Genomic DNA, 25,166 nt, shown 5'->3' with positions numbered 1-25,166 from the left:
CTCTGGTCAACCCTACCGAGACTGACAGATGATTCTGAGGTTCTAATGCTGTACTGAATGTCAAAAATAGATATACTAAGTCTTGGTAAGGGCTCCTGAACAAAGCACATTCAAATAGGTTAGTCTGTCTCTCAGATATGAAGAGCTAAAACAGGATTGAGAATTTCTGAAAATGTGATTGTCCCCTATATTTGTGAGTCTGGTATCTCTGACATGGCTTATCTGATTAACCTAAAGAATTTTGAGGTTTCCTCAGGCCACACTTGCAAAATTCTGAGTCAAAAGGCCATTTCTGAGGAAGCTAGAGACTGGCCAAAAACTGGTTTGTAATGGAAAATGTATAAGACTGTCTTTAATTGGGTATGGGTGGGTCTAAAATGAGGGGCAGCCATAGCTGTTTTGTTTAGTGTGCAGTTCCACAGCATGATTATCTGTATTAACCATCAAGAAGCGTTCACTTGAAAAGCAATGTGTGGTTTAGAAGCATTAAAAATAGACGTACTTCCTTTACGGCCTTCTAGCTAATCCGTATTCAAGCCAAGCAATGGACGTGCTGCCAAAAACAAAGAAAAAAGTATTTTTGCGCTACTACTGAGTCGTCATCTAATGCAGACTTTTTTTTTTTTTTACATCAAGTGCTCCAGGCAATAGGATTCATACTTGCCTAAAATAGCTTTGATGCCTAAATGCCATTTAATACAATTTGTGGTTGTAATAGTTAAAAATGCAACTTTGTAACTTCAAAAGAACTTGGTTTCATTTAACTTGCACAGCAGTGTGATTGTTTTTGAGGCTGGGAGTCTGATTCCAAAATTCTAAGTAATTTTGAATTTATTATTATTCGTTCCTTTACTTAAGTGTTTATGTTTAAAGTTGTGGTTACAGATATAGACTGTAATGTCCTATAAGCAGTGTAAGCTGTTAATTTCTGGCCATGACGACATCTTTTAAGGCTACATAAATTAAAGCAAAGCTTCCCAATAGTTTCAGGGCCCAAATTTTGAGCTCTATGCCATTGATCACTCAGCAATTTTCATAATTTATTTAAATGGAGAGTTCGCTTTAACAATCAATAGCCTGATATGGCCCTTTGATTTTGTTGGTGTGTATTTAAAAAACAATGTCTTACTTAAATTTAAACATACCCTATTAAGAATTGTAACTCTGAAACTGACTATAACCAAAAATTAAACCAATTAAGTTATTTTCATTGTCCAAGATAAGTGATCTGCAGAAAGGAAGTATAAACTGTCATCTCTAGTGAAGTCAAGGAAGCAATGACAATTTACACCAACTGGTGATCTACCCCATAAATGATGAAAATGAAATCTGTGTGTCTATATCAATCCATTTCCTATTTTACAGTCTAAGATGTTACTAACCTAGATTTACTCTTGTTGACGGTATTCCAAAAATGCTGCTTAAAGGGACTCCATCCATTTAAAATGTGAATAATTAAAAAAAAAATTAAGTTTCAGGCCTTACACCTACCCTCGAGGTGCTTTGCCATTTTGTGTGTATTTAAGCTATCCTGTTTCGTTTCTTAGTTTAAAGTGCTTTCCCCTCCCGTGTTGCTGCATCCTACAAACATACAGACAGTGAAACTGACTATATAAAGTGCTGTCCGGTGCAGGAAGTAAACAGTTACAGAAATCTTTGCTGTTTACATTTTTGCTATTGATACAAGTGTCAGACATTGTGGGGGAGTTTTTGTTCGTTTTTCACAGTTGATGTCCCCCTTGAAGTGACACCTTGATGTGCATTGGGTCAAGTTCCCACCTGAAAATGGATGCAGCAATCATTGTATTCAATAGGAGCTGAGAGAACAGAGGTGCTCCTAAGTACCTAAGACAGAATTGAGCTAATTGGGTATGGTGCAGATCTAAAGTGAAACTGTGTGATGCTAGATCCTGCAAAACAAGATTTTGGGGCTGGCTATCTTGGCTTCCTCATCTTTCTGAGGCCTGTTTTTATTGTATCATATTTTACCAACTATCACAGTGACATGGAATTGTACAGTTTTTGGATTAAATATGTACAGTTACAGCCACTTAGCTTGGGAATCCAATGCATCCCCACTACATGTACCCCTAATCTAATACTAGTGTCTAAGTGTAGCATATAGAAAAGAGAAAATTAAAGAATGGACTTTCACCTTGGGTTAGGGGAGAAAAGATCAGACAAAATGTTCTCAACAAACCGCAACGTGGTGTGTCGGCGAGTGAACCGCTGTCAGACTTTGACGTTGTTTTGTACCGAGCACCTTGATGTGAGTTAGTTATTTTGCTCTTCTTGCACTCACTGTTAGCAGACTGCCAGCAGCTGTTAAGTCTCCTCGGCAAGATGAAAGGCACCATTGCCAAGTATGAAGGTTTTTCAAAACCACATCCCAGCATATGATTTTTCTTCATCTTAGACGAGTATTTAGCTGATCGAAAAACTGCTCGAGTTGTTCTGTGCCTGTACTGCTTTTCTTCATTGCAAGTCCTCGTGAACCTGCTGATAAGGAGTCTTGGGCTGCTGAAGGCATCGTTTTACATGGAAGATGTCTTTCCTGGTTAGGTTTTTGCTCGCCATTTTCAATGCATTCTTTCTGCTCCACGTAAAAACGCAGTGTTATATGGCTCTCGGCTCTCCCTGATGATGTTTGTGAAAGTACCAGGTAAAGTCTGTTTCCTCCTCTATCTTAATTTAGTATAATCTGGCAAGGAAAACAAGTATTTTTACACACAAATGTTTTAAAATAAGAATAGAAGTAGTAATTTTTCTTTGTTTTTTTAATAACTAAATAAATTAGAATCTTGTTTTAGGTCATCAGATGTCATTGCTAATAATTTAGTTTTCTTCCAGTTATTTATCACTTTTACAGCTGGGTTGTTCTTTAAGTTGCACTAGTATATAAAATACACGTGACATCATTTTGGACTTGATCTGGTTGTCTGAACATTGAGCTTTAGAATACCTTCAGTAAAGGCAAATCTTAGATAAGGACCATTCTTTATTATTCCTAGATGATGCATTACCAAGTTCTAAAATAACTAAACAAACTCCACAGTAACTCCTTAGCTAGATCAAGCTGCCTCCAGCAATAGTAAAAGCCAGCCCATAGTTGGAGCCAAAGCTAATAGGAACAAAGAACAGATTGGTGACAACAGGACCCAGGTTATTTGAAATTTTAAATTCAGCTTTTGCACAAGAACAGCTGGTGATTTCTTTTCAGAGTAAGGGAAAAATTTTCTACCGCTGCCCAAAATAAGGTTGAAAAATCAGCTACCCGCCTTGTGCAGTTGCAGCTTTTGTACTGGGATCTATATTGTTATCATCATGAAGGAAATAGCCATATTATGCTAATTTGACTTCACCCACCAGAAGCAGCATAATATAAACTTCTTTTTTCTTTTTTGGATGAGAGACTATGCCAGACAAAATAAGTGGGAAGTAACTTTCCTTTAGGCTACATGTAAGTGGTAATATGTAATTTACATACAGTATATTTCTCAAATATTTGAACTCCAGTTGATACATTAGACCGTAATAATGAGAAGCATTAAAGCTCTCAAGAGCATACTAATGGCAGAGAAATGGAGCCATTGGCATCTATCATGTCGATAACCCGTATATTTAAAGACCCCTTCCCCCTTATAGCAGCTGCTTACAGGATATAGTGAGTAATGGCTCAGATGGAGACCCTGTATTCTATTGTGTAAATCATCCATGAATATAGATGTGCCTCAAAGAACTTGATAGTGGCTGTCTTTATTAAAATACTAAAAACGTCTTAGTTAAAATAACAGCTACAACAAGGAAATGTGATGTTCAAGCCTGTACTCTTGCCACGGTGTGTAACCCATGCGGTTGTTTCTACTTTGTCTCTAATCTTTCCTTAAGCCTAACTATGGGCCAAATGTTGCCTTCGTCTGGAGATACAAAACTAGGAGTCAGCCATATCCATGTATCTGAGGCCAGAATCTGGCCACAGGCTGTTTTTCCACGAGTATATCCTGTAGCAGTGAGTTCCACAGGCTAGTTATTTTTTCCCATTTTATATGTTCTATAAATTTGTTGCCTTTTTAATTCCATTGTATCCTTTCACTTGCCTAATACAGAGCAGGGCAAAGAGGAACAGCAAACTGACCGCCCCTTTTGTTGTTTGACTCATCCAGTTATACCCCTGCCAGAATATGATGGTTCTCTACAAATACCCTTGAGTGTTTTTGTCTAGTCCAAGGCTTCATATAACAGGTGGCACAAGGATCTTCTACTTTGTATAAATAAATATTCAGTGGGCCATCGTAGAACAGCGTCAACAGGAGAGTTTGAGACACACACTAGAATACCCAATAGGCTGGTGAGTTAGGGGCCTAAACTGGGGTGTGGGAGATTCAAATTCAAATCCCTGCTCCGAATCGGGCAAAGTGAGCATTTGAACTCTAGCCTTCTACATTCCTAGGCGACACTCTAACCACTGTGCTCTTGGGAGTGATGCCACCTATTGGGTAGGTTGTGTATTCAGAGCACAGCTGATCAGACCCTGCAGGCATGATAGGTGGGGGGAATGCCTAGCTTGTGACTCCCACCAAGCAGCTTGGTGGTGTCAGGATCGTGGCAGCTTTGTGCAGAAATGGAGGTGCCGAGAGAACGTTGCCAGTGGAAACACAGGCACCCAAATTCTGGAGTCGGGCAGCACTTGAGCAGTAGTTTTGTGCATGGCCGTAGCACCTAAATGTTGGACATGAGCTCCTAAGTCCCGCTTGTGAATCTAGCCCCTTGCTGTAAGCTGCTTGTTTCAGAGGGAGAGCAGAAGCTGACTGCACAGGGCTATTACCTTGTCACATATCGCTAACGAAGATCTGGCCTGGCGAGTACTCACTTGACAGACCGTCAGCGAACAAACCTGTCCATAGCATACACATGTACCTCTTGCGTACCAAAAGGTAGCTGGTATTTTGTCTCCTATGGGACCACTCCTTGTAGTAGCCATTGTTCCTCCATTTTCCTTCATCCCTTATTTTTCATGTGTAATAGCATCTAGCGCTTCCAAGTAGGCTATGTAACCAAGTAGGATTATGGGATATCTTTCAACGGTGATAGAGGGGAATTCAAGGGTGTTTTGTACAAGTAGAAGGCAGTGCTGATTGGGTTGGGAGTGCTTGTGGTCCCCTCACCCCCTGCTCCTTTCCTTCCGATATTCGGTGTGCTCCATTTGTAAATGAAGGACGTTGACTGTGTTCTAAGGGTGGGGGGGAAAGGTCAAGTTAAGCTTGTGAATTTAAATGTTTTTCAACTCCTTTAACTTTTCCCCTTGCGTATACTTGGCAATAGGATCTTTTAATTTATGCTGTATGTGCGATACCACGTGTGTGTCTAAACTCACAGAGAAATGTACATTCTTCTCCGAATGAACTCCCAAATCCTACCACTTACACGGGTAAATGTAAGCTGGTGTGGGAGTGCTAAAAAAGTCTTTATCCAAATATTCTGTTCAAGAAGGTCGTAAGCCCCTAGCCACTGTGTTAAACTCTCTGAAGTAAGCTGCTTTTTTGTCATCCTCCACTCCAAATCAGTGATATGCTGAAGAGGGTAAAGGGGTCTCACTGGATCCTGGAGTTAAAACTCTTCTACTGACCTGAAGGGGTGGGGACTGGGTTGGGTTCCCTGTCTCTCATGGAGCTTGCTCCCCTGCATTGAAATGACTCAATTTACCCCTATGTGGATTGTATCTTGGGGCTCATAGAAATACACATGAAGAGCAGGATTTGAGCCTTTCGGAATGGACCAAATTGAAGGTGGAGGGTTTTTTTTAAAAAAAAGAAAAAACCTCTCCACTTCAGTACCCAGCTTCAGATGACAGATGCTGAACATGATGTACTGCTATCATTATCTAGTCACTCTGGAGCGCAGGAAGAAGGCTAAACATTTCCAGCAATGTCTGACAGGCCAGGGGGAAATTTTTATGGGAGACCCATTGTGAATTATTACCAGCATATTACTGCCCATTTCATATGGTTAGCAAAGAGAAGGGGACTGACTGTTCAAAGGAAGTCATTCTCCAGAATTAACCAGCCATACTTTGACCTACTGCAGATGCAACTTTTCCTTTTTCACCATTTCTCAGGGTGCAGTTTTCCCTCATTCCAACACCCTCCCTCCCGCCCCCCTGTTTCTGGATGAATTTATCCAGGTTGATGTCCTGTCTCCACAGCCTCTCACTCATGCCGCCTAACTTTCTCCATCTTACTCCTAAGTCTGGGTCTATTCTGCCACTCACCAGTTTAGCTAATTCTCTAGTTCCCTCAGTCACTGAGTTGCATCTTTCTGACCATATTTTTCCTACAGTTTTGCTCTCTCCTCACCTGATCACTCAGTCCTCTTGTCCTTCAGTCCATAAGTACCTCTGACTTCTTTGCTGCTCTCTATCTCGACCCTTCCTGCAGTCAGTCAGCTGAGCACACTGCCCCTCTCTCTGAGGCTTAGTCCACACTGGCAAGTGAAAGACACAACTTTTGTCATACAGAGGTGTTAAAAACACACACAGAGAGACAAAAGTTTTGTCGACGACAAGCGCTGGTGTGAACAGTACTTTGTCGCTCGTTGGGGGTGGAAGTTTTTTGTCAGCAGGCGAGCTGTCTCTTGCCAACAAACAGCGGCGACACTGCACGCCTTTTAGCAGCACAGCCGTGTCGCTAAAAGCTGCGTAGTGTCTCTCTTAACAGATTCCCGCCTTTTTGATTCTTTCCTCAAACCTTCTCCTTTGCCCTCCTGACTGGATGCCCAGGATCATCTTGGGAGGCAGCCATTTTCTTATTGAAGAAGTTGACAAATACTTACCCATCTCTCTCTCCCATCTGTCCTTTCCTTCCTGCCCTGCGTTCTTCCTTCATCCTTCCCAGCTTCTGATAACCTCTCCTACCGCTAGCCATGCCTCAACAGTCAGCCTTTAGCCGTGACCCTATCTTGTCTATCTGTTGACCACTCATGTGGTCTTTCATTTGTATCGCAGGCCTTGTTTACATAAGAGAGGTTCCACCGACTCCTTAAGGTGATTTTTAAAAAAATCACTTTAAACTGCAAAAAAAGAGGCTGTGTAGACACTCTTATTTTGGTTTAGCTTAGGTCAATTAGGAGCTGGTTTAAGATAAACAGAAATAAGCCACTCAAAGTATATCAAAGGTCCACACAGGTATTCAAAACGGACTATAACAGGGTTCAAAAATGAACTAGATAAATTCATGGAGGACAGGTCCATCAATGGCTATTAGCCAAGATGGACAGGGATGGTGTCCCTAGCCTCTGCTTGTCAAAAGCTGGGAATGGGCGACGGGATGGATCACTTGATGATTCCCTGTTCTGTTCATTCCCTCTGGGGCACCTGGCATTGGCCACTGTTGGAAGACAGGAGACTGGGCTAGATGGATCTTTGGTCTGACCCAGTCTGGTCGTTCTTATGACTAAAGTTAAACCTGCAACTTTCTGGCATGAAGGCTTCATGGCTTTTTTTTGTTTACTCCTGCAAACATTCCCTGGTTTGCCTTAATCTAAAAACCCCTCAAACTCCTTCCTTAATCCTTCCTACCCTTCCAGTTACAGCCCCGTCACCCACCATGCTACCTGAGCACGCTGTATTGGCTTTCTCCTCAATTCCCCTGCAGATTTGCTTCTGCCTCGTCCCCGTCACTGAACCGGTTATCAAAAGTCTCCAACCTCCTTTTAACCAAGCCAAAGTGTTTGTACTGGAAGTTAGAGAGAGAATGTTGGAGGAGGAAAGTGACAAAATCAGAATGGCAAGAGAAAATTATGAGGTGCAGAACTTCAGATTGGTTGGAAGCGGGAGACGGTGAGCCCAGAGAGCAGTAACTTAAAGCAATTAAGATCAAAGGTGACCAAGAAGTGAACCAAGTTTTATCACTCTGGGTGGAAAGGAAAAAGGAAGTTGATCATTTGTCACCAATATAATTTTAGTTACCAAATAATAAAGAACCCTGCTCTGCTTTCGATGAAGTGCACATGCTTCCCCTTCACCATCAAAGTAAGCTGCCTGGTGCCTGAGGACGGAATTGGCTCTTGGCACTGTTACATGAATCTTTAAGTTATTTGCAATGTTCCTGTAGCTGTGTCGGTCCCAGGAAATGAGAGAGACAAGCTGGGTGAGGTAAAAGATATTCTCTCTCCCACCTTTCAGAGTGGCAGCCATGTTAGTCTGTATTCGCAAAAAGAAAAGGAGGACTTGTGGCACCTTAGAGACTAACCAATTTATTTGAGCATAAGCTTTCGTGAGCTATAGCTCACTTCATCGGATGCATACCTTGTCTCTTTGATTTCATTACATGAAAATACCATACAAGTACATACAATTCTATTTGACTGTCTGATGTCCGCTGGCTTTCTTTTGGTCCATACGCTATCCAAGGGACTGATTTCTGCAAGGCCATTAATACCCACTGAAGTCAATGAGAGCTAAGAACTCGTCACTTTCCAGTATAGAACCCCAGGTGATTCTGAATACTTCCACTAAGTAGGTTCAGGTATAAACCAGATCCAAACTGGAAATGAAGGTTAAATTATTAAGACCGCAGGTTTTAAGCCATTAAACTAACAATCATTAATTTATGCAACATCAGAGAAATGTTAGTGGAACCACAAATCAGTATTTTAAATGAATTCATCAGCTAAAACGAAACACGATCTGATCAAAAACAGAGCACCCAACTCTCCGTCCCATGTTTACTTTGGACACAAGGAGTCTAGATTTTTCTTGTGTGCTGGAAGTGGTTACGCTTGTCTGTTTGGAGAGTGAACTTCTTTGCCATTTGGAGCCAAAAACTAGTTGACGCCAAATGGATTTAGGTGCTAGATCGGTGTGGGTTTCTTTTTTCCCCGCAGTACCCTTTACCAGGATGCCATGGGGTCCCTATGTTTCTGTTGGACTAACACCAGGGCTATTTGCTTTTTTGGATGGTACAAAAAGTTAGCTGGATCCAGGTGCCAGATCAGGGTTTTTGTGGTGCTGTTATGCCAGAATGTATGGGGGGGCCTGGTTTTTCAGAGATTCATTTTTCAGGTGGACTCATACTAGCTGTGCTTGGCTAATTTAAGTGAGTAGAAGTTTGGGGTTCCAGGCAAAAACTCCCCCCCAAACTGGTTGGATCCAGGTGTTTGATATGAGGTTTTTTGTTGCAGTCTAGTGCCAGGATATGTCGGGGTCTGGATTTTTGTGGTGTAGTTGCTGTAGCTACATGAGGTCTATTTAGAGAATATGATTTTGGGTTCCAGGGCCAAAAATCAAGCTAGATCAAGCTTTTATGTAGACCCTGAAACTCTCTCACTTTGCTTCTCTATATTTTAAAGATGACATCATCTTTCCCTGGCCAGTCCTTAAATTCAGAACTTATTTCATTTCAGAGTCTGAGTGTTAAGTTTCCTTCCATTTCTTTATAGTGCAGCTTTGAATGCAATGCTGAAATTTAACAAACAGACCTTTAGCCACGCCCTCTGTCTTTTACATTCCGCACTCCCTCGAGTTATTCATCTATCTATATTCTTTGGTGAGAATGCATAATGGCGAGGCAAATCAAACACTGCTCAGGTGGCAGACAAATAGATCATGATGGTGACTGCCAAACGAGTTCAGTAAGAAAACTTGCATGCCTGGGACTCAAGAGAAGACCTGAAAACGTGCCTGTGTGTCCTGCTTTTTAAAGTGAAGGGGGCATTGTCAGATTAAAAACCACACGTGTGTCCGAGCATTTAGTCCCTGCTGTTGTTACAAGCCACACTCAAGATCATGTTTCTGTTTTTTTGCCTTCTGTTTTGTGCATTTGATTGCACTTTGTGTGTAGTCAGTTTCACCATTTCCCTAGTCGTTAGCGAAGGGGAAACTGATCACCCCCAAAGACCTTTACAAACCTGAGCAGGAAAACAAGTCCTGCAACAGCGTCTCTTTTCAAAAGACAAGACGCTATTTCCGGAGCTGCTATTTAAAGGGGGGGGGGGCGATCGGAAAACGTGTTTTTTGTTGTAATTAGTCGGTTTAAAAACATGCACGTTGCCAGTGCCCCTTCAAGGAGTTGGCAAGAATACTCAAAAGTAGGGGTGGGTTTGCAGATGAGCTCCTCTGCCCATCGCCGCGGTCCTGCCGATGGAGCGGGGAAGGTGAGGCGGGCGGAATCGCCCTCCACAAGCGCAGGTGGGGCTGCAAACGCCTTTCCGCGCCCGGGGCAGCGGCGAGCGCGGAGGGCTGGAGCCGGGCTCGAACCGGCAGAGGCGCGGCGCACTAGGACCCTGGCCGGGGTTTGTCCCTGCCGCGCTCAGTCTCTTCCCCTTTCAGCCCCCACGAGTTCGCGCACAGGGACTTTCAGTTTTGGCCGCGCTTCTTTCTTTCTTTCTTTTCTTTTTAAAGTCTTCAAGTGTCAGGAACAGGATGGGGAAGATGGGGTGAGAGAGCCGCAGAAATGGCAGCAACCAAGCGTGTTTTCCACCTCCAGCCATGCGGTAAGGAGCAAAGACCTGGGCGCTAACCCGGGATGAGACGGCGGCCGCGAGTTCAGATCGCAACATGCAAGGCTGTGTGTGTGTGTGTGTGAGCGCGCGTGCAACTCACAGGCGCGATGTGCAATGTTGACGGAGGAGGGTTTTCCTGCATTGCAACGAGATGGGCTCGCGGGGCGGACGGTTCCAGCAGCCTCAGCAAGAGCGTTTCGTGGCCGTGCGCAGCTTGCCGCTTCCCCCCCCCCCTCGCTTCCCCTGCCCCCGAGTTGCAAAACCGCGGTTAAGTTTTGACTGAGTTGCATCACTGTTTACAGCCCTTTTTTGTTTATACGCGAGCTGTGGCCTGATGTAAGGTAGAGGAGACCGTGTTTGCAACATGGAGCTAACGTGACAGCCGTTCCGGCTATTTAAACAAAGCTGGTGCAGATATGACATTACAATAAACAACCGCTTCCTTCGGAAGAGCAGGGGGATAAGTTAGCAGTTGAAACGTTTATGTTGTGCTGTGGGGCTTACATATGTTGTAATGGGGTGGGGTGGGGTGGAAGGAGAATTTGCATCGGGTGTCTTTTAACTAAAATGCAAGACTGTAGGGAGAGAGGAGAGCCTGGCTTCCAGTTGAGGTAGTATTTCTAAAAGTAGTCTGAATAAAAGTTGGAAGATGGTCAGTTTCACCTGCTTGCAGATGGTTAGAGTGTGCGTGTGTGTGCTGGCAGAACCCCAGTCATGTTTTCTGAAGCTGAGTTTTGGACAGGCTGTTTGGAAACAAATAAATAATGTTAAATGCAGTTGGAAATAAGGTTCTTGATGATCCTGAACTCTTCACAACCAAATGGACGACAAATTTAATGTTGTGCGATGGAGGGTCCCCCCCCATCCATTAAAAATAAATCATCAGCACTTCCTTGAAAAGTACTATGGTTGCTCTAATGTTGCTTTTTATGTGAAATTCAATGGCGTTGGATTTACAGCTGTTTCTCAATGGACGTTCATTCCGGAATAAAAGGAATGGTTTAGTTCAGAGGTTGCAATAACGCTGTCTTGGAACTGGGACTCGGACTTTCCTGGAGTTTTTTGTGTTTTGTTTTGGTGGCGTTTGTGTTTTTTCTGATCAGTTCATCGGTGATCTTTGTGTATCTCTTTAAAAACTACTTAACCTGCTTCGAACACCAGTTTTCCAAAAAAATATGCTTCCCCTCTCTCTCTCTGGCTACCTACTCATCTCTTTCTCTACTTGTTTGCTCTGTTAAAAATCTTGTCAGGGTAGAAGTTTGGGGACCCGCCTGTGTTAAATGGGAGTTTGGTTGGAGTTCTGCTGTTATCCAGATAGATGATGATGGTGCCAGAAGCGTGCATGGGAACAATCTCTATCTGATGGCATTTGGATTTTTTCCAAGCTTTCATCCCCATCCTTGTAGATGACCGGAAAAGTTGCAGTGCTTGTTAGGATAGAAGTTTACTATCGATGATTAAGTCTTTTAGCTGAGATTTGAAATGTGTTTTAGCAGCCTGCTAAACAGAGTGTATTATTCTTCCACATAGGGTCTGTAGTTATGAAAATAAATTACTTTTACTGCACTCATGGAATATGCTGTCGAGCATGCATTTATTTTGTTCCTTTGACTCTTCTCGCCTGGATTTCTGTTGGAGTCTGTCATGTACACAGATCTCAAGCTTTTAAGTACTGTGTCATCTAACGCTGCTTGGAGAAGGACAGTGCTAAAATACTTAAGCCTCTTCTACACTACAACCTCCGCCATTCCCACCACCGGTGGTGGGCTTTGTAACTTAACTCTTAGTGTAGAAGGCCCCACTCTCTCCCCTAAGTCATGCCAGCCACCGCTCTCTCTAACTCTTCAAGTCTCTGAGCGGCTTTCGTGAAGCTGCCATTTTGTAACAATTACCTGCAATGGAAATATTTTCTTCACCCTTGCTCCAAAGGCAGACAGGTTTGAAGTCCCAGAATTGGCAAGTCCGTCCTTGACAGCTTGAAGGTCTGATATCCCATGCTTAAACGTGGTTAGAAACACCAGCTTTACACCAGAACTGTGCTTCTGGCTTTCCAGATAAATACAGAACTTATTTGTAGGGCTGATGGGTCAGGAGACGTTGGCCTTTAAAATGGTGATGCCTTGGCTTATAGCAAAGCTATAGTAGAGACCTTGAGGCTTTCATAAGTTATTACACCAACTTTTTTACACTGAATGAGGCTCACAATAACTAAGGCAACCCGGCTTTAGAAGCAGAGGGGTACAAAAGGAGTACCAGTGAACTTTTCCAAACTGTGGAATAAACAAAATACATGATGCTTTTATTGACGCTTACTGGGGATGATCAGCAGACTGGATCATAAGTAATGTGTTTAGCCTAGAGTCATGTCAATGACTTTTCCTGACACATCATATATTTGTGTGCGATTATTTTTATATAATCGCCCCCCACGCCCTCATTACTCACAGTACATATGCTTCTAAGTGAATTATGAGATTGTCGCTCCCCCACACCGTTTACCTGGTACATGTGTGTGCTAAGTATATATGGGACAAAAGCGTTACACTATATTACATAAATTGAGATTTCCAAAAAATAAAAATAAAAAAATGCATATGACATTAACCTCTAGGGGTCTAGGGCTCTGGGAGGTATTTGTGAAACCCAGTGAATTCCAGTAGTGTCCTGTCAGCTAACGCTCAGGAGTTATTCTCTGAACACCTGCAATGATGCCCTGCTGACCAAGAATCCCATGGATACAACAAATGTTTCTTTGAAGTCCTGATTCCTTCTGGAATGTTTCACTGGGCATAACCATGTCCTGTAGGGCAAACTGTTTGGATATTTTTAATGACACATCACTTGAAACTAAGTCCTCCGCCCTCTAATTACATATATGTAAAACTACCATTAATTACACCATGAGAGGTGAAATATGTGCATGTATACAGTATATCTGTAGTGATAGCCAGATAAGGAAACTGAGGCACTGTGGGGTGGATTTAGCCTATTATTTCTATGTGTGAAAAGAGGCATTGATATTTGTGTCCTTTTATAAAGGGCTTTGTGATCTAAGGATGAAAAGTGCTAGATGGGAGTACTGTTGATTTGACTACTATACTAATGCTAATATGCATTTAGGCTTGCAAAAATCTTCTGCATCTGTCATCTGCCACTGTTGGAAGACCGGATACTGGGCTATACGGGCCATTGGTCTGACCCAGTGAGGCCGTTCTTATGTTCCTATGTACTGCCTGTATTTGAAAAGCAGATGCTCTGTGCTGAGAGCTATTGCAGCGGGTGGTGAAGATTTAGCAGAGGGCAGGTTTTCAATTTACAGCAGAATAGTTTTTTTTGTTGGAAGCGAGTCTGTTTTGTTAAAATATTCCTGCCCTGTGAACAGGAACTGTAACCATGGCACTGTGGGGTTCCGTATCTGTCAACTCTACTCGATCTACAGCTAGAACAATGTCTTTTTCTAGCTTCCAGCCCTGTAACCTCACCCTGGATTCTGGGAGTCCAGCTGTATTCTTTCCTCCTTTCTCATCATCATTATCATCTGTAACAGAGATCCTGCAAACAACGGCTGTACTGACAAACACCAGTGCAACCCCATTGTCATCAAATTAAGCTGAGTGCCACCTGTGCAAACCTATTACCTTCAGTGGGGTTAGTCCAGGTGTAACTAATCTTGTGTCCTGTCCACAGAATTGTTTACTTACTTAAAAGGGATTGGAATCCAGTTCCCTCTCCCATAGTGAGGCTGGCTCTTCAGAGCTAATGGTTTTTGATTTTGTTTTTAAGGCAAAAAACACTGAAAGCTGACTTTAGCCATTCAAGTACATGGGAAAACTTTTGCTTAGATATGGACAGATACGTTTAATAAGAAGTATCCACGTTACACAAGCAACTGTCAAGTAGGCATCCCACTTTAAGGAACTTTGTTTTTTTTTTACAGTAAATAACTTGCCTAGCCGTGGTTCCTAGCCGTGCTCTGGTGTGATGTGTCTTACTGTGGCAGAGATTGGCCTGGGGTAAATTCGAGAGAGCCTTGGCTGGCTGGCTCACAGCATGGGTATGGAATCCAACTTCGAGAAGGTTACAGAAGATGCCAATGGCAGCAGGGTGAATAAGTAGTACAATGTTTTGTCATGGAGTGGAGTTGGCTCCCTCCGAGCTGAAACTTGCTTTCCATTGTAACCTGATTTTAAAAATTACTCCTCTCTCTACATTGCACCGACTGTCCCTAAGGTAGTCGGCTGTTGTATCCTGCAGATTTTCACACATCCCATATCATCCCACTGTCGAATCTTTCAGAGGGACTTGGGGGCACGGGAGAGAAATCAGAAAATGTGTTTATAAAGAGACCCTGCATACTGAGTAAAAATAGGGAGGTTCCTTCTGTATTTGACAATGGTGCGTTAGGACTGTTTACTCTGTCACCAGTTCTGGTGCCTGCAATTCAGGAAGGAGGTTGATAGATCGGGGACGATTTAGAGAAGAGCAGTGAGCATGATTGATTAAAGGATTAGAAAACCTGCCTTCCAGTGATAGTCTCACGGAGCTCAATCTACTTAGTTTAACAAAGAGAAGGTTTGGGACCGTTAACGCAGGGCTATAAAATGAGGCAGTAGAAGGCTGAGAAGGATGCCTGGGGATTACAAGGATGTCCTCTCTCACTTCCGTTCCTCTTGAAGCCAGGGAAGAAACAGGGCCAGGAAGCTCTCTGGACCAGGCCAAGGAGCAGCGAGGAACTGGAGAGGGGGGATACTGACCATCTGCTTCTTCCACAGAAGGACTGTGTTGCTCACAACTCAGAAGACTCTGTAAGTTCGGGACGGATGTTTTGTGCCCCCGCCCCCAGAGCTGGGGCAATCCATCCCTTAGTATCTTTTGGAACCAGTCTATCTAGTAGGTAGCCCCTGTCCTGTATTCAGCCTGGGTGGCGAGATGCACCCCTGCGTGAAAGTGGCAGGAAGGCTATTTTGCGTGACTCCCCTCCCACCCTTTTGTTGTCTGTCTTTACCCTGTCACCCCTGGGTCACACTCTGGCTGCTTCTTTTAAACGTGTATATTGAGGAATAATTAAAATCATGTTAAAGTGGCAAAGAGTCCTGTGGCACCTTATAGACTAACAGACGTATTGGAGCATAAGCTTTTGGGGGTGAATACCCGCTTCGTTGGATGCATCGTGTTAACATTCAGAAATGTAAATTGACCGACCGACTCCATTTTGGACTGAGCCAGAGGCTGGTGGTGGGGCGGGTACAGATCGCCGTGCGGTAGGAATCGGTGTTGAAATGGGGAGGGACAGGGTTCGGAGCAGGGTCTGTGGATCCGGGGACCCGGAGGGGGAGATGCGCAGAGGTGCGGCTTGGGGACTTGCAGCTTGACTCTTAATAAGGGGTGGCAGGCTGAGGGAGGAGTGACAGGAGATGGTAGTTAAACAATCGCTGTTGGTACAGACACAAAGAGTATTGTTTGGATTGTGAGCTGCCACGTTATCCCCACTGTATATGCATGGGGGAGGTGGGAGAGAGGGAGTCTCCTCTCCCATCCTTGAGAAGCAGCTGTAGTCTGGCTGCTTGTACTCCGGCGTGGCTGGGGACAACTGCAGTACGACTGGAGGTTTTCTCTTCTCCGCCCTGGACCCTTTTGGTCAGATCCCCCCCCGCCAGCGTGTTGGGAGGAGCAAAGATGTAGTGGTGTCATGTTGTAAGAGTGCCATACTCTGCAAGTAGTTCCATTTTAAGGGTTGCATATTTATTCCTGGTCTTCCCTTTATGATCTCTGCTATCCCAGATGCTGCACTCGTCTCTCTCATTCCCTACCCCTCCTTGAGGTTAATTGAGCCCCAGGGTTTAATATGCACGTATAACACAACAAACATGTGCGCAGACCATTCCAGTGGGAATAGATGGATGGGTTTTTTTTAGGGACTGTTTTATGCTTATTGTACACAACAACCATACGCCTTGAGATATTCCTGAAAACTACCGTAGTACTGCTAACTCTTGAATATATTAACCGGGCTTATCAGCCTGATGCAGAGCTAGAACTGAGGTTTTCCTGTGCTGTCTCTTTGCATTTGCATGGTGTTTAAATGTAGGCTAGAAAAGCAGCATTTCCAGATACTTCACCGTGTTGTGTATTGGCATGCAGGATGTTTTTTGTTTGGTTTTATATTATTCCCCTCCAGAAAGCTTTAACTGACAGCTAAAGGTTGCTAGATTGCATATCCTACCAATACAAACCAGAAGCAAGTATTCCACACTCCATCAGTTTATTCCAGACCCTACACTCCGTTCTTCAGTTTCCCTTCTTAACCTGAACTAACCCCCCTCCATATCTCTCTACCCTCTTCCTGAACAGCCAGGCAGGAGTTCAGTCTTAACTCTCTTGACCATGTTTATTGGTTACATGCTCATGCATTTTCATAGAGAGCTACCTGGGTGGTGTTTTGACAGGGCTGGGGGACTGGGAGGAGAGGTTTTTGGGTTGGGGAGTGGAGGGGGACTGTATAAGTGGCCTGGGTTGTGGGGAAGCCCAGTGATTTTGCTGTGGCACACATCGGTGCCAGCTGGCAAAGGGCTCGCTATTCTGCATGAGTAACTCCTAACAGGCTGAACAAACTCACTGCACCTAATGCCATTTTCATTGTATTTATCAGTTGGTGGTGTCTTGCAAGGTATCAAATGAAAACTTGTATCATGCTGGTCATTGATATCTTTGAGAAATGTACATACTGATGATATTTTTAAAAGATATGTAGACCTACTGGAATTATGTTTTAAAGCCTGTAACCAGGTGTTAACTTGCAAGGCAAAGAAGGGGCTAGCCAGAGCCCTGAGGAGATTGTGTAGGTGGCGAACAGCCTGGGCGTGTCAGGGAGCTTGATACCCTGTTTGGCACCACAAGTCACTCTCTTTCTGAGGCAGGGGGGTAACATGATGACTCTCAATCCTGGATGCCCCAAGACGGCGTCATGTCTGGTCTGAGGGATTGGTACTTGAAAGTTCCCCCGTACTGCTGGCTATTGCTCTGGGGAGCAGAGCATTCCTGCACCAAGCACTAGCCCTTGGATGGCTCCTGACTGAGCTGCTCTTCGGGTGTAGCAGAGAACCACGGCGGTTCCCAGGCCTCTGCTCTCCCCTCCATCTTTTGCGTTCAAACCTCGTCTGTCTCCCTCAGCCCCTCGTGCATCCCTGCCAAACCATTTAATCCTTCCTTGGCCTTGCTATCTCCAGCTGTTCCCACAGCACCTTCAGAGTCCCCTGCCATACTCCGGCTACTGAGCCTGGCTCAGTAGAATGCAGCAGGGGAATCTGGGAGTCGGAACCAGTTTGTGAAAACAAAATCTCAGCCAAAAAAAGGGCAAAAAATTATAGACCATCTGTATGTTTGTGTGTGAAGCTGAAATATCAGGCTGGCAGTGTTGGAAACGAGAAATACCTGATAGATCTGGGCAGTACTGTTGGTTAATCTTGGCCAAGCTCAATTAGTATTTGGTAAAACTCAAGTCATTATTTCATTTTAGAAGTTCAAAATGGTCTTCTGTCCCAGATTTTATCAGAAGACCTTAGTGTGGCAGCCTGTGGCTATTTAAGTGGAGGAACCCTAATAAATGTGAGGAAAACAGGAAAAACGGCAAAGAGGAAGCTTTTATAAGATATTTCGGGGCTAAAACTTGTAAATTTGCATACCCTGGAAAATTCAGCTAGCAAATCTGGAGACTAAATTCAACCACGAATGTGTGAGACGGAGGGCAAATTTAAACGGACCATTAAAGATAGTGTCACTACCATAATTAAATCCTTAATTGTTTATTGCCTATTCACTTTTAAAAACACAGGTTTATCAAAATTTATCTTATAGACAATAGCCTCTGCTTCTATTTTGAGCACATCTTATTTCGTGATGACACAACGTGCTCAGGGTTAAACAAGAGAGCCCCAAAAAGCTGACCTAATACACAGAAATGGAGAAGATGTGGTGATCTGGGATCCTGAAAGGGAAAACAACTAAGGAGGGTTTTTTTGGTTTTGTTTTTATAAAGAAGACAAAACAAAAAAGGCATTTGTTCATTTACATGGGTATAGTGCATAGGAAATACCTGTACAGGAGGGACTTGCATGTGGGTTGCTGGGGTGCGTGGCTTTCACTTGAACCTGGAGTTGATTTCAGAAGTGCGGCTGCCTTTAAGTAAACTGCTGGTGCAAAAGCAAGCCTGAATAGAGAAGATGTGTATTCTCCTCCTGTCTCTCTACAGTAGATCCTTTGTAGTTCTGGTGGATCTGGTCCTAGAGTGCAATCTCTAACAAACTCAGACTTCCGTTGAGACACAAATACTAAAACGTCCGATGAAGTGAGCTGTAGCTCACGAAAGCTTATGCTCAAATAAATTGGTTAGTCTCTAAGGTGCCACTAGTCCTCCTTTTCTTTTTACAAATACTAAATACTCTAGTTGAGCGTATGGGGCCCCTTTGTTTTATCTGAGCATCGGCTAAAATAATTTAACATGAGCTAGAAACAAATCTAAATTAAGTATTTCTTCAAAATTCTCTCTCAGTGGTAAACATAGCCTTTGACTATATGAAATTAATTTGGTCATCATAGGGCATTTCCTAATGGACATCACAAAACTCTCTCTTTACTGTACTTTATCTGTCCATTAACCCCCTGTGTACTGTCAATAGCCTCTCTGCATCCAGGAGATTCTGATTTGTTTCTGAGTTTGTGTATACACATAACTGTATGTATTGCTTTCTATGTAGCAATTTACTATAATACTGTAGGTTACAAAACATCAGGCAAAGAACACGTTGTCAGACTACAGTGGCTGTGTCTTTAAGAGATCTCTGCTAGATCTATCTTTTGGCAGCAGTTTTTCCTCCTCTTGCTACATCTTCACAACCTTTTATTGTCATCTTTGTAATTCTGTCTGTCCTTCTGTCTGTAGCTCACGAAAGCTTATGGTCCAATAAATTTGTTAGTCTCTAAGGTGCCACAAGTTCTCCTTTTCTTTCTGTAAGGTACAGTAACTCCCCACTTGAGTCGGTGCCTGAATGCTACCAGGTTTCTTAAGGAGGAGTGCTAGCTTTCTCAATACGGTATCCAGCAAAAAGCATTAGCTCGGAAGTGCAGGGTCACTTTAATTGAATTGTTCTATTTTTCCTCCTCTGTACCGGAGGCAAATAGCTCTGAGAGACAGTAAACCTCGGTGGCTGCAGGAGAGAGATTCCAAGTTTAGGATAGCTGAACCTGCCGTGGAATGTCGATTGCTTTGAATTAATTAGCTTACTGGATCTCCAGTATCTTCATTCCCTAGTTGTTTTACTTCTGCAAACAGTGATCTCTCTGAAAGCAGAGTTGGAGTATATACCTCTGGAATCTAATGGGGCATGCTCTCACTCCACCCATTTGCCACTCTCCAATTGGAAGTGAGGGAGAAAGATGCACTGGATTCATTAATATTGGAGCCACTGCGCAACCACAAGCCATTGCCTCTCGTGCCACCTGAACATAAGTGGCGTTAGAAAACAAGTGTTCAGGCTTATTGAAAGCTTTAGGGAAAGCAACAAACAAGCTAAAGCTGTTTGCAATTTAGCAGCATCTTTTGTTAAAGAAGTAGTGCAGGTAAGTTAGTCTAAAAAAATCATAGCCTGCATAGAGGCGCTGTTGTTGCTGGGTGATGGATTTAACCAGGAAATTTAGAAATCAAGTAATCTGTCAGCTCTTTAATTATTTAATCGACCAAAGAAAGGCAATACTTGTTGTGTTTCCATGGGTTTTGCTGCTTGGTAATGAAATCTATTGCTTGTTTCTCATGTGCTAGATGCCTGTGTGTTTAGGGATGCAGAATGCCTTTTTTTTAAATCTAATTAGACATCAGTTTACTGTATGTATCCAGAAAACAGTTACAGAAATTGCATGGGGACATACCAGCAAGGAGAAAGGTTTTGTTTTTTAAAAAAACTCATAATGCTAAAACATTGTAACAATCTGTCCTAGGCTTTACATATTGTGAAGTGTAAAAAGAATGAATATATAGAAAATGAATGAATGAAAGTATTAATATATCTATATCTGTCTAAGATGCTGGTAGAAAGTCCCTGCTACAGTGGCCGTGTAACCGATTTTGATGAACTTAAATAAATCTGTCATGTTAAATAACATTCCAGAAATGTATATTGTTAGTCTAACGACATTCTTTTACCTGAATATCAGGCTGCCTCCTCTTTCCACTATATTTTTGTTGGTTTTTTTTGCTGTTGCTTCATGGAGGTTCATGGTATGTCAGGATGTTGAAATTCCATCTATGTGTAGTGTGGTTTTGTTTGTTAGCCTGCCTAGTTGGTTTCTTACTATAAATTTTTCCCATTTCTCTGGTTTATGTAGTTTTTTGAACGTGCTGAGGCTGTCTTGTTTGCTTCCATAGGCTGCTTTCACTTTTATGGGTAAGGAAAAATTCTGCCTTTCCACATGCTGTATTTATAAGTCTTTTTTTTTTGTTCTGAAGCAGGGCTGAAGGTACTTTGGTCAGCTCGTGAGGTAATTCTGTCGGCACTCGGCAATGCTGCTCTAGTTTTGATCCTTTTCAGTGTTTCCGTAATAAAACTTGTTTTATGTGGGTCTACAGACTGGTCACTTTGAGTTCAGTGTGAATTATATAGTTGGCCACAGGTTCAGACCAGATGGCTTTTTTGGTTTGCAGAATGTAAGTTTTATAATAAAATTTGTCCAGCCACAGTTGAAGATGGAAACGCCTTTTGGTGCTCTTCTCCCTTTTTTGTTTTGGCTTTTTGTTTTAATTAAAAAAGGTTTTTATTTTAAGAATGAATATTTCTCAGTAACACATTATATGGACTCAAACACACACCAAAAATCATAGGACCCTGGGTGACTGTAGTTTTACAAACTGTTCTATTCTGTGAGTCCAAGATGAGGACTTTAAGGCCCATATTTTATTTTAAACTAAATCAGAGAACAGTTTTAGCTGTCTTGCACCACTGTTTTCACAATACTCATAACCACAATAGGAGAGTTACACAAAATGAATGACTTCACTGAGACTTTCTCTATTGAGACTTGCCTTTTACCGGATTGTTTGGAGCTGGTAAGCACTTGCATTGGGTCCTGCATAGTAACAATAGTGCACTCTGCACATGGTGGTCCCTAATATGAAAAAAGGCCCGTTGGTAAAATGACAGCATGCCATAACAAAATTGTACACAATACTGCCAGAAGTCGGATATTATGCTTGAAGGACCCCAAATCCCCAAACAAAGTCAGTTTTTTCCGAACAAAGTTAAAATACCATTACGCGATTGATAGGCCTCTGTAAGTACAGTCACTGGATGAAAGAGGGACTTTCAATGGCACCTGTGCTCCTAAGTCACTTAAGTGCTGTTGAAAATTCCACCTGAAGTGAAGAGCCTTAACTTGGATAGTGTTTGGGTCTTGTCAGATGGCTGTATCTCTGATGACTGGGTTTTTCCCACCCTACAAATGTAGCATTATGTCTGGAATTCAAGCCACAGATCCCAGGACACCGTGACTATGTTTTGAGGATTGAACGAAATTGTACTAGACAGCAGCACTTTCTTTTCCTTTCGTTCCGAGAACAGTAAATGGCCCAAAGCTTTTATCTGTGTCTCAGCCAAATCCTGAGTGGTCATTGTTCCCTGGCTCCTCTTCTTTTTCCTGATCACCTCATAAAAGCGCCGATTGTGCGTAAACCCACGCAGTTGTGCTGGACAGTAACTGTTGTAAGAAGCGCAGGAAGTGCGGCAGTGCCATAGTTCCTCTTGCTATGGTAGGAGCTGTCACTCCTATGTGACACCTCTATAGGAATGCTGGCCAAGAGAATGAATTCCCTTTTTTTTTTAAAAAAGGGAAAGAGTAGATTGTATTCTGCTAATTAAGCAGCTGCACGGATCTCGGATTCTGAAAAGGAAGTTGTTTTGTAATTACCTCTGGGAGGCACCCTTGCGTGTTGAGCTGTCCGGTGGGCTACCGTGGTGATTCCGCTTGGGCAGTCTGGTGCTTTTTGGAGAAAATGTATCAACACAGCCTTTTTGCTTTGTTATTACTCCAGACAGTGACCTTTTTAAAGTGGTTTTATTACTACTAAGGGTGCAGTCCAGCAAGCTCCAAAAACTCCCGCCAAAAACCACAAGAAGGAACAGTAAGGAAAACGCTTTGATACCAGACCAGGCTGATCCCTGTGTTTGTGTGTGGGTGTATGTTTGCTTGTGATTGTGCAGTTATGAGGGGATTGCCTGCTGCATTATTTCAATAGGATGTTTTCTCTCTTCACAGCCAGCAGTTGTGAAAATTAAATCTCCCTTGCGCCACACACACACTCACTCACTCACTTTCTTGTGGGTTGGGTTTTCACACTTACCAGAAGGATGTCCACGATCGATAAGATTTAACAGCCTTTTCTTCTTGCAGTTGAAATGGGGGATTTTAAAAAGAGCATTGAACATACTCTTGGAATAGAATCCCCAGCCTAATAGGTGAATGTCCGATAGGCTGTAAAAATACATTCATTCCCTGCCCCCCCTCACCCCAATATTCATGTGGTAGACTTTAGGTCAAGGATGTAACTATGGGACATGGTGATTATGGTGGTGGGTGGGTATCGGGCCCTGGTTGCCTGCCATGTGCTCTTGAAAACTGTAGCTGCTTTTGCAGTGCACTTTCTGGGGAAGCCTGTGAAATGGGAGTGGATTATTCTGAGACTGACTGACAAACCAGTTTAAATCTTTCTAGTTCTAGGTGACCGAGGTCACTCCTGCAAATGCTGGAAGTAGGTGCATTCTGTATTGGGTGGGTTCGTTATGGGATTGGAGCCCATTGTTAAGAACGGTGAGGAGCATTTTACATAAAGAGGGGAACCCCCCTTGGGAAAAGGCTAGAGAACATAATAAATGTATGTAGATATGGCTGCACGGGTATTCGATTTAAAAGTGCCCAAGATGTATTGAAATGTCTGTTTGGTTTTCAGTAACAAACACATTTAACACGATAGGCCCAGTTCCTGCCATGGCCCCATCACCTTTTACCAGCCATGAGGGTGAAGGGAGTGAGAAGGGCGGGGCGTGGCGGGGGCGTGGTCATGGTTCGGGAGCCAGTGGCCCCCTCACTTTTAGGGAGCTTCCGTTGCCCCTGGGTATAGGTGAACACTGCTCTGGACAGGATTCATGGAAGGAGGGCTAAGGTGGCTTTCCATTCTGCCCCCCGCCCCCAACCTTTGCATGTCCTTCGTTCTAGGGAAGGGAGCTGTGCTGGCCCTAGGTGTAAGTTAAAAGAGCCTAAGGAGTGCCCTAACTTGTACCTGGCAGCCTGTGGTTCCAAGAGGCTGTTGATTTAGAGGCAAATGAAAGATGCACGTACATCCAAACACATCTATGATTCACAGAAGGATCAAACGCTCTAATTACTTGTCACATTGAATTGGGCTATTCTAAAACCAAAGTTCTTTTTGGTCCATGCTTTGGCTGTCGCTTAATTGGTAAAAGATGCCTATAGTACCTTGCATATAAATCTCACTGTGCAACTCTTTCATAGAATTGTAGGACTGGAAAGGACCTTGAGAGGCCATCTAGTCCAGTCCCTTGCCCTTGAGACAAGACTAAGGGTATGTCTACGCTTACAGGGGGTCGATGCTGCGGTGATCGATCCATCAGGGGTTGATTTAGCGGGTCTAGTGAAGACCTGCTAAATTGACCACAGATCGCTCTCCCGTTGACTCCGGTACTCCACCGGAACGAGAGGTGTGAGGTAAGTCGATGGAGTCTCCTGTCGACCCAGCGCAGTGTAGACATCGCAATAAGTCAATGTAAGCTATGTCCACTCCACCTACATTCTTCACAAAGCTGGAGTTGCGTAATTTATGTTGACTTAGGGCAGGTCTACATTACAGGGTTAAGTATGATCTAAACCCTCCCTGGCAGATATATATTTTTTTAACCTGCTCTTAAAAATTTCTAATGATGCGATTCCACGACCTCCCAAGGCAATTTCTTCCAGTGCTTAATCACCCTGACAGGAAGTTTTTCCTAATGTCCAACCGGAACCTCCCTTGCTGCAGTTTAAGCCCATGGCTTCTTGTCCTAGCCTCAGAGGTTAACGAGAACAATTTTTCTCCCTCCACCTTGTCACAAAGTAATCTCAAAACACTTTCGAGAGTTAACGGGCAGACACTATTTGTATCTGCATACGGATCACTCACCGAAATGAGCCACCTCTGAAATAGAACACCTAACGAGTAGGTCCCATGTTACTATCACAGGAGTGATGTTACAAATGAGGTGATGTGGTGATATTTGAGGAGGGGGCAGAAACTACCATCCTAACATGCTCTAAGCCTCTGAGCATGCCAAGTAGGAACGTGGTTTTTCTAGAAGCCTGAATGGACTCAGTGAGTTGCATCAATACATTTTAGTAGGAGAAATGTAGTGCATCTTCCCTACTTGAGTACTTACAGAACATAGCAGCTGATGAATAGTGCACAGCACCAAACTGTTTAGGACATAAAATGAAGACCAGAATATCCAGCTGGAACTGCAGGAGGAATTTGGGTAGATAGAACGTACCGAACACCCTACTGTTTCAAAGAATGCCATAAGGTATATGAGGAGCAGTAGGGATCAGGAATGCGGTTTTATCTCTCTCCAAAAAGA

General features: G+C 43.3%; 1 protein-coding gene across 13 annotated transcripts in view; it reads left to right on the top strand.

The window, feature by feature from the left end:
* SLC4A11 (solute carrier family 4 member 11) overlaps positions 1-25,166 on the top strand; it is a 232,644-nt gene that overhangs the window by 64,847 nt on the left and 142,631 nt on the right. Inside the window, exons 1-2 of one of the 13 annotated variants that reach the window (XM_043544925.1) lie at positions 14,229-14,233; positions 14,943-14,949. The exons of 5 other annotated variants lie outside the window; for them this stretch is intronic. Coding sequence is in view for 6 of the 8 variants with exons in the window: in XM_037898354.2 (XP_037754282.1) it covers positions 10,449-10,488 (40 nt within the window). In the remaining 2 variants the exon portion in view is untranslated. Of the gene's footprint in view, positions 1-2,147; positions 2,663-9,862; positions 10,489-14,228; positions 14,234-14,942; positions 14,950-19,959; positions 20,113-25,166 lie in introns of those variants that run through there. 7 more of the 13 variants (XM_037898355.2, XM_043544922.1, XM_043544921.1 and 4 more) reach the window with 7 other exon arrangements.

The sequence above is a fragment of the Chelonia mydas genome, chromosome 4 (assembly GCF_015237465.2).
Source record: "Chelonia mydas isolate rCheMyd1 chromosome 4, rCheMyd1.pri.v2, whole genome shotgun sequence".
Classification (NCBI taxonomy): domain Eukaryota; kingdom Metazoa; phylum Chordata; order Testudines; family Cheloniidae; genus Chelonia; species Chelonia mydas.
Note: the sequence above shows the minus strand (reverse complement) of the source record. Positions and strands in the feature narration are given on the sequence as shown.